This window comes from Cardiocondyla obscurior, linkage group LG08 (genome assembly GCF_019399895.1).
Source record: "Cardiocondyla obscurior isolate alpha-2009 linkage group LG08, Cobs3.1, whole genome shotgun sequence".
In the NCBI taxonomy this organism is placed as follows: Eukaryota; Metazoa; Arthropoda; class Insecta; order Hymenoptera; family Formicidae; genus Cardiocondyla; species Cardiocondyla obscurior.
This window is the reverse complement of record NC_091871.1, coordinates 1,210,049-1,225,797: the sequence shown is the minus strand read 5'-3', so window position 1 is coordinate 1,225,797 and position 15,749 is coordinate 1,210,049. Positions and strand designations below refer to the sequence as shown.

Sequence of the window (15,749 nt, the reverse complement as noted above, 5' to 3'; positions counted from 1 at the left end):
GAGAGAGAGAGAGAGAGAGAGAGAGAGAGAGAGAGAGAGAGACGCAGAAAAAGAGCAGTAACTTGTACAAGACTGAATCCAATTAAATTTTAATGACCTATTCTTTGCTAGACGTGGGATCAATTTTTTCTTATTGGAAACGCGACGAAACTTTTGCATATCATCTCGAAGTATTAGCCACTTTTTCAGCGTAATGTATTTACTAACTTTAATAGAATAACAAAAGTTGGAAACTCCTGTTCCTCCATGACATATCAAAAATTCCTTTAGCACGGTAGTTAAATTAATCCTTGATTGCTTTGGTGCAGTCATACCCTAGAGGATCAAATATTTAACATTATTAGTTGGTCTGGCCTGCCACTAACGCGTAATGGAAGTCCCTGCGAAATTAATTTGGCCCCCCGAGTGTGAATCGTCTATAACGGCAAATTAATAATTCAAACGACGGCTTTTCGGAGCGACTGCGCTAATAAAATTCGCTTAAAACGCTCACCGGGCGAGAAAAGGAAAAAAAAAAAAATGTAACGGTGTAATAAATAAGCTGAATATACAACGGCGCTGTACCACGAGCAAGATACGAGAAAATTCAGATAACAGCCGCACTTGTCTGGATTTAATTTTTTACGGCAAAATTCCGGCGTTAAATTCACCGTATTTCTTCGTTCGAAGGAAATAAGTGCGAAACGACCCATTCTTTCTTTCGCGTATCGAACGTCATTTTATCTCTGCCTGCCTCGTCGCAAAGGCTCTAATTAACTGGGCGCGATGAAGCTGAAGGTAAGGGAGGGAGTAATCGCAGCCTTATTGTGTCCCTTCGACACATTCGCACACCGTGATCTCCCTCGTCTTTTTCGATTCATCGATAAATTCGCGCGAGTTGCGTTTTTCCTTCTTCACACTTTCTCTCTCGCACTCTCTCTCTCTTTCTCTCTCTCTTTCTTTCTTTCTTTTTACCTTGCTCCACCTCGGCATTGATGTGAATGGTCCTCAGTCTGAGTTCCTCGTTCTCGTAAATCATCCCCCTGGAGGACTTCCGGTCGAGTTTTCTATTTGGCTTGACGCTGACGTCTCGCCGCCTGGTCCTCAGCATGCCGACCCCGCCGACGCCACCCACCCCCGTCCCCGCCATCATCCTTTCTTTCTCTCGTGCCTCTTGTCTTCTTCACCGTGCGAGCGCCGTGGCGCGTCACAAAGAGCGGATCGCGACGAGTGACCGATTGTCCGCGACGATCGGCTGCGCCTTGCGCGCGGCCTCTCGAGAGGAGAGCAGCACGCGACCCTCTTCCTCCCTCCTCTTTTCCTCTCTCTCTCTCTCTCTCTCTTTCTCGAAACTTTCGCGAGATACACTCTCGTTCCGTCGTAACTATTTGATCTCCCGTTTGATCTTCCGCGAGTCTACTCGAGAAAAGTTCCCGGAGCAAAGCTTCCGCACTTGCGAGAGTTGGCGGATGCAGGTACGACTCGACCACTCGACATTCTTTCTATCGCGCAGGCAAATCCGAGGATCCGTCTCCATGCGCTCGTCGCGATCCTTTACACGCGTTACACCGCGAAGTATCTCTCTCTTCGGAGCGCTCGCGTTTCGCGCAGATTACTTAATAAGAAGGAACAAATTGTTTTTCATGTTACGTACTTAGATAATTAATATTTTAACGACTTCGTGCACCGAAAGGATTAAAGCTGCGCGCTCGGGCCGGATTTCGAGAAGACGGCGCGAGAGCGCTTCCTCCGTTTAAAGCCGAGCGGCGCGTTTCTCGAGTAATCCGGCAGTCCGGCTCGTCGACGAGGAGTCTGCCTCGATCTCGCGAACAAGACCCGGGAAGCGGAGTGTAATTGATGCCGGGGAGACCGAATATAGACACCTTACTCGCCAAGTCACTCTCTATTGTCGGCGGCTATACACGTCGGCTCGTAGCGCCGCGAAAGTTTGTGCACGCCGTCTCGTGATATCGCGCACAGTCTACGCGGTGTTGGTATCACCGCGTTGTTGCGTCGTCGGGATCGGGGTTAAAAGCCATCGAGTTACCGGGGAGAGAGTGATCCGTCTAAAGTTCCGTGTACGTTACGCGAAGGGGCGTGACGCGTTGCAGCAAACCCGCGGATTATACACCTCGGTCCATGCTGAACCGCGGAGTCGGGCGGTTATCGACGTCGGACTACGTAATCCGCCTGTGATCTCCGGTTGTGTTGATACTCGGTCGTTGTATTAACTTAGCGCGGGGTCCTCGGTCGGTAGCGCTAATTGGCTAATTCCCCCCGGGATTACGGCGTCTCTCCTCCAGGATTGTCACGTGGACGAGGAGGACGGCGTAGGACGGCCGGCTCGCTTCGCGGAGCTGGCTGCGATCCTCGCGGCCGTGGCGACACGTTCAGACGCGGCTACAGCAGCATCCGGCGACACCGGTCGCCGCGTCGCTCTCGCGGCCAGAAGAATTTGCATCGGGCACTCATTTCTCACGCGGTATTCCTCGCACGTAATTTGCGTCCCCATTACTCAGCGTTTATCAGCGTGCTCGGGCGACCCAGCCTCTCGTACCTTCCAGCCACCGTTCTCTCGCTTTTTATTTATTATTTCCCTTTTTTTTTTTTTCCTTTTCTTTTTTCTTCTTTTCCTCTCTTGTTTCCTCTCCGTTTCCCTTTCTCTTAATTTGTTTTGCACGTCCACGTGGCGCACGCGAGAAAATTTATCTCTCGTCCCCCGGACGGATTTTCTGCGATCTCTTAGCCGGCTGTGGCAGCCATCGGTCGACCACCGCGCGTCCGTTATGAACGCCGAGATTCCCCGCCCCTTAGAACGCCGGCGATTATTCACGTGGGGCTTAAAGTTGCGGCTTGAACTTCTACCTTTCCGGTATCTAGTCCTTTACCCAGCCGATGGGACGTCGCCCGGGCAAAAACTGCCCTCGCGAGGACGATGAGTTGCTGCGATACGCGATGCCTTACAGTTGTCGCAGAGCGATTATTCGCGATGACGCGGAACGTCCTCGTCGCTCGAAGTCTCGGCGGTCCTTAAAAAATGCACTACAGTTAGAAGGGAAGCAACGAAATAATTACCGCCTGCCAGAAAAGGCTATCTCGTGAATTTTCTAACTCTTTACGTAAATTCTATGCATTTTCCTGACCTTTAGTCGTTGAACAAAGTCTCCAGCTATCGCGTCTATTGCTCTTATCTCCAGTTACCTGAAAAAAAATGTTTTGTATTAGAAATTATTTACAAAAAATTATGCAGTTAATTGTTAATATTAGAATTATTTGCTTTTTTCTATATTTGGCTAGATTTCTACGACGATTCTAATTGCTATACAAATAATAGCCTTCCTTCTCGTGTTTGCATTAGAAACTTGTAATTATCTCTGGGCTAGCTTGCGCGATAATTTAATAAAAGAAAAAGAAAAAAAAAAAAGAACGAGAACTTTACGCTTCGTCATACGTCTGCGGACTTTCTTGATGAAGTTGATCCTTTAATTAACGTCGGCGGAAAATGATAAAAAGGTAAATGACAAAGGAGGAAGTTTTTTTCCTCAGATGGTATCCCGCTGAAGGATGTAAAATCATGTGAAAATGCTTAAATATATGAAAACCACAAAAATTTGCGGTAGCAGCAGTAGTAGAGTAGTAAAAATAGTATTTTATGAAAGAGAGACAAGACTACGCGTTCTTAGAACAAAATATTCGATTTGAACTCATTCCAAGTAGCAGGTGAGGTATGATTCATGGCTCCGTGTCTAGTCTGAAAGTTAACGTTGTATTCGTCGACGAAAATTGCTTACGAAACGATATCGTGGAATTTATATAAAGAATATTTACGTCTATTTTTACATAACATTCGGGCGAAAATGATTAATCGCATTTCCACCGTATTTTAAATTACACTGTCAACGGAAATATATATCGACGCGCGTCAATTAAATTTTAATTAAGTTATTTTTATGACGCGTCACATTGTCACACCTCGACGGGCCCAAACGAAACCGGTATATATATACAATATATTTCGAAACTACACGCGTGTTTGCTATCGCTCATTTCACCTGATAAATTATTACCGCTATTTATTTGACAGAACGGAGTGATTAATCGATTGAAAATTTAGTCGCAATTATCGCGAGTCAATTACACTTTTCATCAATCCGTCGGCCGATCAATTACGCTTAATCGAACTTATTTTATTTCTCGCTAATTTCACTTGTACGGATCAATTGATGACGCATTCTCAGGAGCGCATCGCCGGATGACACCCGCTATTTATAAAGAAACATGTCGCGGACGCGAAGCGCCGGGGCTTCCGCGAAATAAAATGACGATTATGACACGCTCTGTCGACGCGAGTTTGTTCGCACGCTCGCGATCTAACGAGGTGGGACGCCCAGGCCTTTGATGCGAGACGCAAGAGATGTAAGGGAGACCAGAAGTTACAGCGTGCAACAATTACGCTCTTTTAAGCGTGACGGCGCGACAGAGTGACGTAGGTGGGGACGATGTATTTCCTTTGTAACGTGAACTTCAGCGGTACGAAAGTTTTTGCGCTGCCGGGCAAAAACTTAAGGCTCGTTAAGATGCGCGCATTTGCATGACATTTATCACAACTCCTGCGAGGACCTTTAAGATACGTGCCAGCGCGACCAGATAAAGCCGGAAGGATTAATGAGGACGTATCTGTCTCTCTCTTTCTCTCTCTCTCTCGACTTCTTCGTCGTCACGCTCGCACTTCGCACGGTGTTAAGACGAAATATATATATATGTATATTCCCCCGGCTCTTACACTTTGGCGTCATCTCTTCGGCAACGTGGTTCCCTTAACGCTTCGTGGAAGAATTCCTCGGTGAATACATGTGCGCGAAATTTTATTACGCAACCTTTCAGTTATATATATACACATATATATATATATATATATATATTTTTTTTTTATAGCGTAAAAAAATTTGAGACTTTTTATACATACGTGAAATTCTGTATTACTCATTGGCCGCCTGATAGTCGGCCGCCGGCAATTTTAACGATTTCTAGTCTTGTTTGCGTTTAGCAGCCAGTACTACGCCCGCGCATCGGTATTACGTATACCAATATAATCTCCGACGTAAACCAGACACGGGTCCTGACATGTAACGCGAGGGTTGTTAATGTCAAATGATAAAGCCTCGCCGAATTTCCAGATATCTAGATAGTTTAGTTATAATTATTATGCGCTGCTGTATTATTTAGATTTTTTTTTTAAATTACGTGCATATTGTGACATATATTAAATATTACAACGCGTATTATAATACCTTCCTACGTCCGGCGTTTTGCGCCCTGATGCTGCGCGCAAAACCCGGTCCCTTCGATCACGCGAGCGTGTCAACGTGGCGTGAAACGTAAAGCGGCGCAGCGGCCGTGACGGCCTTGTGCGAAAATCGAATTTCGCACCGTGAAGTGCGAGATCGGGGACGTTATCGGCCAGCCGGCGTGTGCACAATTTTAACGATTTCCGGGCGGGTTACTTTCGGCGTTACGCTTCAAGGTCGGCCGGACCCCACCCGCGGATTCGAGAACCTCGATCCGAATGATCGGCCGGCGTTGGAATGGAATCGATGACGGACGCGTGTTATTATTAAGCGAAGCGATGACGGGCCTCCCGATCGCGAAATGATTTGCGCCGTTTCGACGCCCGCCGGCTTTCCGTACCGTATTAAAGAGAATCTCCTCACTTAGATCGCCGCGCGCTGTTTATCGCGAAACTAAAGTAAAACCTGCTTTCTGTTTGTCTTCTATAATGGGCGCGCGTAATCGTACACTTCTCTTTTCCGAAAGAAATCTAAGACGTAAACCGTTTGCTTTGGTAACGCTAAAATCGTTCGCAAACTCTTTAACATCGAAGAGAAGACGTTTATTATTTCTTTTCTATCTGAAATTAAAAGTATAGTTGACAAAACTGTCATTGCAATATTAATTAAGTGTTCACGTTGGAATATTTAGTTCGGCATTTGATTTAAAAAATTCTAATCGTCCCCGAGGGTTAATTATTCAATTTAACATTTGCGGATACTCGTCGGGTAAAACTTTATATACTCGCTATAATTATTATAACAAAATCGAAATTACACACGTGTTGACGAAGACGTACGGGCCGTCGCTTCGACGGCCAAGCCTAGGGTTTAAACATTGACTTTGTCTGCATTTGCTGACGAGCGCCCACCTCGAGGAGATAACGATTAACACCCCCGGTAACATTCTGTAGAACACGCCGATAGCGTTCGTGACGTTCACAGCCGAGGCAGCGGGGACGCGCTCGTGGATTACATGCGCGACACGTGTCGCCGACGCATTTACCGGCGTGACGTTAACACGTGCATCGTCGCGGCACCTCGTCGTGGCGCGTAAGTGCCGCGCGGAAATGCGTTGTACACTGCGGTTTCTCGTATGCGCGGCGAATGATTTACACGCGAATGGCGCGCGCCAGATGCAGCCGGCCGCTGCACGCACAGATGCGACACGGGAGTTTAAGCCTTTTTATCCGAAGCGCGGATCGTCAACCCGGGGATCGCTCGCCGGCGCGTTCGATTCTCCAGTTTTAATTATCGCTCGTTCAAACTCCGTTACATTTTTTTTTTTCTTTCCGTTGAAAAATTTTGCTTGAGGGTGAATATTCGCGAGAGAGAAAGAGAGAAAGAAAAAAAGAGAGAGAGGAAGAGTTCCCCTCGATATATCCGTCATCGATGGGAAACATGTACGGACGTAACGAAGAGGATGGGTCCCGACGTGGGTGCCGCGCGCCATTCTCGGGCTTTTCATTCAAAACGAGTCGTGTCCAATTAAGCGAGATGCCTCGCATGCGCTTCATTTATTCATAATGCGACATGTTTCGCCGATATTTCGCCCCCGGATAAAAATGCGAGCGTATACGGAAGTTGTAGACGAGGCCCTGTCCTCGTGTTTGTCGCTGGTAGGTATCTCGATGCCGAATTTACCCGCGGACGAAACGCAATGGTGAATAATACTGAAAAGTTATACGTATCTATTTATGACTCTTATTACTTGGGATTTAAATTTTCCGTAAGAAAATATTTGTACAAGCTGGCTTTTTTTTTACGAAATTAATGGATCCGCGACAACTTACCCGCGCATAAATTATGCAAATGTCTTACTTCTCACTGCAGGATATTAAAGAAATGAACGTAAAGCGCGCGTAATAAAAGAAGTCACATGGGACCGGCGGTCAGGTTTACCCTCTTCGGGTAGGAATGTCTAACAATAGTAATAAAACGAAGCGGAGATGTACTTAGATGCCTCGCGAGGAATGCTAACGAGATGGTCTCCATTTGCAATTCCGGGGTATACTTTGGGAGAAACGTCGGGAATGTACAATACAAGCGGAGTTTCGCCGGCGCGACGCAGAAGTCACTTCGCCGAGGCAATCCGGATTCGCGACGAGGCCGCGGACGCGGCTAATTGAATTCAATCGAAAATGCTTGCCTAATTGCAGCGTCAAGCTTTCGTAAGCCTCGTCTTCTGAAGTTCCCTGTCCCTCCTCACCCGCCCCCCGCCGGCCCGTTCTCTCTTTCCCGCGCTCGGCCTCCCTCGGCTCGCCCTTCATCTTGGAAGTGGGACCTGAACTTTCAAGTTTATGGAACTGAATCTTAAGCGGCCGACCCTCCAATTTAAACTTGGGTTGCGATGCTATCGTTTTGCCCTTGAAAGCGCGTTGCCACCGCCGTCGCGAGGACAGAGGGATCCCCCTTAGCTCGTACGTCCTCGCGGTTGCCCGTGAATCATTTCGACGTGTCCCTCCTTACACGTCGGAAGCCCTTTTACGCATTCGCGACAACGTCACAGATTTGCCGTTATTCAGAACCCCTTGCAAATCGCTCGACAGACCTCCGAGATATTTTCAGTCAACTTTTTTTTTTTTTTTTCTTTCTCCAGCACAAAGATCACTATCACAGCAGCGAAAATACGGATCACTCACCGAGAACCGCACGAACTTTGCAATTTTTTTTATTTTATTTTTCTTTTACTTATTTATCCGTCAGAAAAATTATTTGCCATCGCGCGGGACGCCGAGTTTCATTCACCGTTAATGACTTCTCGCGATCGCGACGTAGGCGAAAGTGCGTAAAAATAAGCCGCTCGCGAAATGGACCGGACAGCGGCGGCAGCAGCGGCAGCAGCCGCCGCTGCTCTATGCGACTCGGCCGACTGATTTTTCGAGTGTACGCCCGACCTGTCAACGGGCCTGATGGAGCAGGGAAAGACTCCAAGAAAAACGAACGCCGAGTTAGAGATGAATCATCGGCGTAACACCACCGTCAATGATTAATTCATCGTCGGTCGTTATTACGGCCGACAGATCGGATCGGCGGCGTGGAAAAAAAGCTTTTACACGGTGTTTTTCACGGGAACGAACGAATTCGCTTTCGATCGGGGATGGAATCAGCGACGAAAGCTTGATCGCCGGGAGAAGAGAGAGCGCGATAAAAGCTCCACAGGGCTTCCACGTGGTACTCTGACAATTTGGAATTTCGTAGGCGCGCCACTCTTCGCGACAGAAATAACTCGGGGCATCCCGCATGAGCATTAAGCGCTGACAGCGCGGCGCATGTAAACACCTCGTAGTCAGCCAATCGGTCGGCTTGCTGGGAAGTTGCCTATACACGCTAAAAAGTTTCCTGGATGCGCCTCCACGGGGCACGAAGAGACTTTTTAACATTCCGCGTAAAGCGTCTTAACAATCGACTCGAAAGTCAGAAGAAGTGAAGCACGGAGTCTCGCTTCGCGGCGGCTTTAATTTAAGCCATTTATTCTCTCGGCCCTGCAAACGCCAGGAGTCCGCGAATCCCTTTCCTGAAAACGTCAATTTGAAAAAAAATTCTCCTACAAATTGATTTAAAAGTCTGTTACGGAAGCCGAAGCTTTGTTATACCGCGGTATTGTATCTCGATCGCGAGGTAAGATTTTTTCCTCAGTCAGATTTTAAACTTTTCGAGTTTAGTGTACCCCCCTCGAAAGTGTTCTATTCACGATCGTTCGGACAAGTTTTCAAAGAAGCTCGCGTTTTTATGCCGCGCACGCTGCGCCCGCCGCTCTTACGTGTCGCAAAATAAATTCCCTCCTCGTGTTCACGCATTTACTGTCGCGTTTACTGTTTGCGGTCGCGCGCCGCAGCTTCGAGAAACGGTTTACGAAGTGCGGATTCACGGGTGTCAGCATTTGCGAATTCTCCGTGATACACGTGGGACGCCCACAAAAGAACTTTATCGTTATGATCCTGCATTTCGGCCGAGCGCGATGTGAAACGTCGGCGAAGCGTCCCCGTTTACGTCCGAGCAATCTTAAGCGTGACTACTTAAACGTCTGCATTCGTCGTCTGAGTCATAACGGCAGCATCCCGTACGCAGAGAATGATACTCTGCTCCGCGATCTTCGCTCGAGAATCCCCCCAAGCTTCTCCTTTTATTTTTTAAACCTAATTCGTTAATCGGATTTATTGTCAAAAATTTGCCGACGTCGCGCTTCTGCCTCTGTTACAAAATGCTGTCGCGTAATGCAACTCCTTCGTCCCGCAATCAGAGACCGGGAAGAAAAACGAAAGGATTGGGTAAAGTACAAAACGAACGTCGGCCACATTACGGTGAAACTCGATTTCGCGACGAGGCGGAGAGTAAAAAAAAAAAAGAAAAAAAAAGAGAGATTCTAATTGTACTCAACGCAGTTGCTGCGGCGTGTAGCGCGATAAAAGGGTCGGCAATAAAACGCAGCGAGGCGGCTAACGGAGAAGATGTATTTTTACGGGAGATGCTGTTACTGTCCGGGTTCCCGCGAGCGAATGTCTCAATGTCCACCTCCACGCGGAACATCTGATAAATGCACGCGCAATTTGACGCAACGTCCCTCCCTTACTCTACGGTATCTTTATTCCACGCCTGTATTCGCGACGCATAACTCTACTCTCGCGGGCATTTAGATTTTACTCTTGGAATCTCGCTTCTTCCAGAAAATTGGAACGGTGAACCCGACGCGATTGGCGCGGCTATAATTCTCTCTCGTCGCGTGTATTATTTTATTGCGTTGTTTAATAGATTATCGGGAGGAGGGAGACGGACGGAGGTGAAATTAGTCCCGAGCGACAAATCTCCGAGTAAACCCTGCGATAGGTAAACGCGTAATCCCGAACGGTACAAAAGAAAAAGCCGCGTGCACTCCAACCGAAGCCTCCATTGCGGCGGCAATGTAAACACCTGGATATATATAGCGGCGGGAGAAAACGGCGAAAAGTTTCAACGAGTGCCTCTGACAATCCTCGAATGGCTGATCAAATTTGTATGCGTCGAAAATAGTTGTCTTTAAAAAGAAATGGAAATTTAAAATATTTATATGGATAATTAATTGAAGTATGTTTTAAATTAAGTTTCGTAAGTTTGTGAAATTCGGTGGTTATAATATTTTTCTTTTTCGTATCTTTTTTTTTTATTGCTCGAAAAGCGATACTATCGGCGACAATAGATCCGCTCGTCTTTAACGTAACTGGCGCAGACGTTTCCAATTTTTCAGAATCAGCCCGTAACGTGATTTCATCTCTTGTTCGCGTCATTATTTTCTCTCTCTCTCTCCGTTTTCCGTCGTAGAAATTCTTTATGTCCGCGGGTATCTCGGAACACGTTTCCGGAACCGAATCGGAGATCGGTTATTTTTCTTTCTCTTTACACCGAGATAACTCCGAGTTTCTTGGTTCTGTCCGCTTTATTGCTTCGCCTCGTCCCGTCCTCTTCTTGCGCCCGGTGGTGTAGAACGTGTCCTTCGATTCTAATAGAACACCGTAAAACCGCGACGGCGTCGTGAAAATTGTGGAAGACGATGCAGCGGGAAACATTCTTTACCCGGGCGTTCAACGGTGCGTCCCGTCCGCTTTTCCAATTTCTTCGAGCTCCACGTCTCTCAGCCCTCGCACTATTTTATTTTATTTTTTTTTTTTCTCATGCTGATTTTTCGCGAGGAATGTGCCGGACACGTGAGAAATATTCACAAGAGGGGAAAAATAGACGAGCCGAACCGTCCTGTCGTTCGCGAACAACGTTCCCCGATTGAAATATTTCGAGGTGGTAGTCGCCACGTGGTGTATCCAAGTTTTATGGAGCTTATTCTTTTTATTTCATTTTCTTTCTTTTGCTTAGAAATAAATGCTAGTTATTGCGACGACAATTGATCCCGAGGGATCTACAATCAGTACAATAACATACGTTATCGCTGCACTGTTAAACTTAATGGAACAAAAATCACAAAGATACACCAATAACCGCAGCGTTCTCTCTTCTATTAGTAGGGGCACATTTGAACCGTCTCTCAAGGGACCCCGATGGCAACCCATCTAACTGTCATCATCCTCATCTTCCCGTTCCTCCTTTTTCGGATGTAAAAGCTTCTCGCCCATCTTCCCCTCGTGCTCTTTTTTTTTTTCTTTCCCTCCCCCAAGCTTCGTTATGTCACGTCAAATCAAGTTTGACCCTCGCTTTTCTTTACATTCATACGGGAAGACAGGAAGTTTCTTTGGCAACATACCTTTTTCTTCTTTTTTCTTTTCCACCTTCGCGACTTCTTTTTATTCCCCGTCGTGTTCGTCGTCGTCGTCGTCGTCGTCGTCGTCGTCGTCGTCGCCGTCGTCGTCTTCGTCGCCGTCGTTGTCGCCGTTATCTTTGTCGCCGTTATCCTCTTCTCCTCTACCGTCCTGCCCGTTCTTTTCCTCCTTCTCCTCCTTCTCTTCCTCTTTTTGTTCCTCTTGCTTCTTTCTGCGGCCACGGCCGTGCGGAATTCGAACCGGGGTTCGATTTGGCGGCACCCGGTTGGAGCTGGTCGGCATTACTGCGTTCGAGTAGACTGCCCGCACCCGAAGTCTACCTCCTTCTCTACTCTTCTCCTCGATATCTTTCTCTCTTTCGCCTCGCCGGCTTTCCGCCTCTCTTCCCCTTTTCTCTCTCGCTCCGTTCGCGCTTTCCCTCCCTCTTCCCCCCGCCCTCCCTCGCCCTCTTTCGCGTTTTTCCCTTCTCCTCTTTGTCTCTCATTCCCGTTTTCGTAAACGCTCCGTGACCCGTCTCAACCCGCCTCTCTTTCTCTCCTCCGCGTTTTCCGGTGATGTTGCTCTCCCACCTCGGGAAACCTCTGTCTCTCTCCTCGGCCCTCAGTCCCGTCCCTCTTCCTCGCGCCGGTTTCCTCGCTGTCTCTCTCTTCCTCACGAACCGCGGGCGCTATCTTACCAATCTAAAATTACTCTAGAAACGCCGTTTTCTCGCTCTCTCCGTCTCTCTTTTTCTCTCCTTAGCTCTTCTCCTACCGCTTTCCCTCCTGCAGCTTTCAACGCACATGCCATCTTCCGCCATGGACGTAGCTTGCCTCGGAGAGGCAAGCGACTTATCTCAATTGCTCGGATTAAGTTATAAACCGGCATTTAATATTTCGATATATATATATTACTTGCAACATTTCCTTAATTAACTGTGTGATATTTAAATTACAGTTCTGTCTCGTTAAATGTTTAGTAGAAAAAAAGAGAGAGAGAAAAAAAAAAAAAAGAAAAAAGAAATAATAATCCTCTCAAAGGTTTTATTTTATTATTCGCGATATTCATAAATCCTGCCCAGTGCAATCAACTTTTAAGGTTCATTTCTCATGCAAAAGATTAAATCACAATGGTCAAGTGCAGTCAGCGTCTGTCAGTGGACAGCTCTCTCATGTGCATGGTTTGCGACGGTAGCTGCCCTTTTTTTCTCCTTTTTTTTTTTTAATGGCTCCCGCAATTTTATGCGTTAAAGTGCCGTAAATGTCGCGGCTGACTTATGACTATAAAAGATGCGGAAAGGCACGCACGCTATGCGAGTACCCCGCTGCGCGTTTCACGCGCCATAAACTTATGAACGACCAGGGGACAGCGCAGCCCAATTCGCCGTCGTTTACCATCGGCCGTGTCGCGCATTTATTAACAACGGTCCAATCAATCCTCGATACTATTCCGGCCTCGAATAATGGAAATATATCTGTACGTTCCAATTTTAAAGCCGCAAACGCTGCGGTGGTCCGTGGTGTGTTTACGTTTCCTTTACACGACTTCCTGTTTATTGCAACGCCCGCGCAGCGGCATTTGATACGTACAAATTGCAAGATTACAGGCACACGGCACGATAATGCCAGGCATTCATCGTTATTACCGAAGCCTAAGAAAGCCCAACACTTTCCGGCTATTTTTATTCTCATTTTTTATTTTTTCATTATTTTTTTTTAATTTTTTTTTAATTTTTTTTTTTTTAACTAAATTTATTCACATCTTTTACATGGTAATTCCGTCGCCGTGCGTTTGCTACTGTTAGAATCGCGGATTTTTATTTTATACAACTTTATACACCGGAAACGTCCCCAATCAAAAAGTCCATCAGTGCAATGGCACGCGGGGATTCGCTTTTATACGCGGGATATGTTATTTCCGTGACGATCTCGCGCCGCGCGGAGAAGCGCGACGATTCCCGCGGCAGCTTTTCGCGCTAACGAAACTTCTATATCTGGCCTGGGCCGGCAGGGTTTCTGTGCTTTGCCGAATAAAATAATACCGCGGGCTCTCCAAAAAGAGGTTCAAGATCGCTTCTCGGCCGTTTGGCTGGCGTACGCGGCCGCGGATCTCGATTTAGGCGCGTGACATATTTTCCGCGCATCCTCTGGCCGCCACGTACGCTAACGCACCTGTTCACAGCTCTCTCCTCTTCGTTTCTCATGTCCCAGCCTCCCACTGCGCCCGTGGAATCCCGCGGTGTCGTGTCTCCGGCCGTGGAGGATCCACTCCGACTGCGATTCGCGCGCATATCCGCGTGTTACTGCCGCGACCTACATCCGTGGCTAAATCCATGGAACTCCCCGGCTCAGTGACGAGCGGATCATCCGCGTGGATTTCCGCGCGATCGCGCGTGAACACTTGCAACCAATCCCGCTATGACTCGTTCCGCGCCGACGGTACGATTAAGATTTAGAAATATAAAAATGCATCGCGTAAAGGCGCGATAATTGTATACGTGATTTTGGTAATTAATATTAACGTCGTATAAAAAGATAATATTATAATTTTTGACTGCCAACCCTGCAAGTTTTTTTTCTTTTTTTTCTTTTTATATTAATTATTTGTTGTATTATATTATATAAAAGTAACGCGACGATTGTCAGAGCCAGGGAATTATATTTATTGCCGGCGCACTTTTTATTACCGATAGGCGAATCGTCAATTGAAAGGAAGCGCAGGTCGGCATATTATAAACGAGACACTTTTACGATTATAATTTCGAGCAAGGTTGGATATATTTGCGAACGGTGAGATTTTAAATATATTTACGGCGTATAAATTTCCCAAATCGCAACCAATATTTCTTCAAGAAATAAACATCTAATTTTGTCTTATGTTCAAGCGCATTGATCTTCCTGCCATTTGAGCGGGCGCCAAGCGGAATGACTCGCGGCAAAAATTCCAGGCGTTTCCGCGCGATTGGCAGAGATTTTTGCAATGCCGAGGGAGAGGGGGCGGAAGAGGAAAAAAAAAAAGAAATAAAGTAAAACCACGTCAAGAACCGAGAGGCCGCCGGCCCTCGCCGTGACGTTGCGGCAAAGTTGCGCGAAATTTGATCGAGCGTTGCCGGTCCTCCGCAAACGCGGTGGCCGCTAAAATTTCCATTATCACACGTTCAAGTACCCGCCGACGATGTACACCAGCGCGATAAGCGCGCGCGCGCGCGGATGATAATTACTTCACAAGCGGGGAAATCAGAGAAGTTTACTCCGCTCGGGCATGGAGTGCGTCGATGTTACCACCGCCGGGAGTACCTCGCGGGTTTGTAACTTATGCGTATTTCCATAGGGCCGCGAACTTCACCGGTATACCCGAACTTCCCGCTAACCTTCCCCGGAATCAAGAAAGCAACCTTAGCGCAACTTAATCAACTCGCGGGCTACGCGGTTTAATTCAACTCCCAATGTACAATCTATTCCGCTTCCGGAGAAAGAGTTGAAATAATTCTTGCCAATTAACGAGACGTTACTTAATTTCTTTACTAATTTATTTCCATCCGATACCTCGTAAATGTACGATTCCGGTCGAGATTGCCGCGAAAGAGAAATCCAATCATCTCCGGCCCTACGTTAACTCTCGGGATAGCGTTTCTGCGCTTTATAGCGAGTTAATTTCGCCGCGCGTCGAAGCACGATTTTGACGAGCCTTTTCGAAGAGCATTTAATCTCCGCGGAGCTCTCTCTCTCCCTCCCGATCGAACGGAGAAACGTTGGTTTACGAGCCGGCGATTTATCGCGTGCGTGCACGAGACGACGTGTGCGACCCTGTCGGGTGTTCTGCGACAAGGGAAGAAGGAAAGGGCCGGACGTTGGATGCCGTTAAAGCTGCCGTCAATGCGGCCTTGGAGTAAAAGCGGCTTTTCTCTTCCACCTTCGCCTTTACGACCATCCACGCGCTGTCCCGATCAGTTGTGCGACCCGTGAACGAGCAAATTGGCTACGCGAAGCGGTGGATTATCTCCGCAATGGCCGCTAACGTTTAATTTTATTTCCACGAACTTTCGTTATACTTAAGCGCGTTATCGCCCGCTCGATATGGCGGTGCAACGAACGCAATCGCCGGGAAGCGCGTCGTCTCTCGAATTGATCCCGTACCGTTATTCGTTATCCTGCGAAACTTCACGAGTCCCTCTTAGACGTTTAAATCGTTTCGCGAAATTAAATCAGCTTGCGTAACC

General features: G+C 47.3%; 2 protein-coding genes across 4 annotated transcripts in view; one reads left to right on the top strand and one right to left on the bottom strand.

Moving 5' to 3' along the window:
* Ror (tyrosine-protein kinase transmembrane receptor Ror) overlaps nucleotides 1-15,749 on the top strand; it is a 189,272-nt gene that overhangs the window by 51,280 nt on the left and 122,243 nt on the right. The window lies entirely within an intron of this gene.
* The window catches only part of LOC139104841 (uncharacterized), a 142,519-nt gene that overhangs the window by 16,976 nt on the left and 109,794 nt on the right, over nucleotides 1-15,749 (bottom strand). Inside the window, exons 1-3 of one of the 3 annotated variants that reach the window (XM_070660555.1) lie at nucleotides 13,702-14,285; nucleotides 3,123-3,180; nucleotides 955-3,008 (exon numbers count right to left, since the gene is read on the bottom strand). In XM_070660555.1, coding sequence (XP_070516656.1) covers nucleotides 955-1,132 — 178 coding nt within the window. In that variant the 5' untranslated portion in view covers nucleotides 1,133-3,008; nucleotides 3,123-3,180; nucleotides 13,702-14,285. Of the gene's footprint in view, nucleotides 1-954; nucleotides 3,009-3,122; nucleotides 3,181-11,535; nucleotides 11,980-13,701; nucleotides 14,286-15,749 lie in introns of those variants that run through there. The other 2 variants (XM_070660554.1, XM_070660553.1) reach the window with 2 other exon arrangements.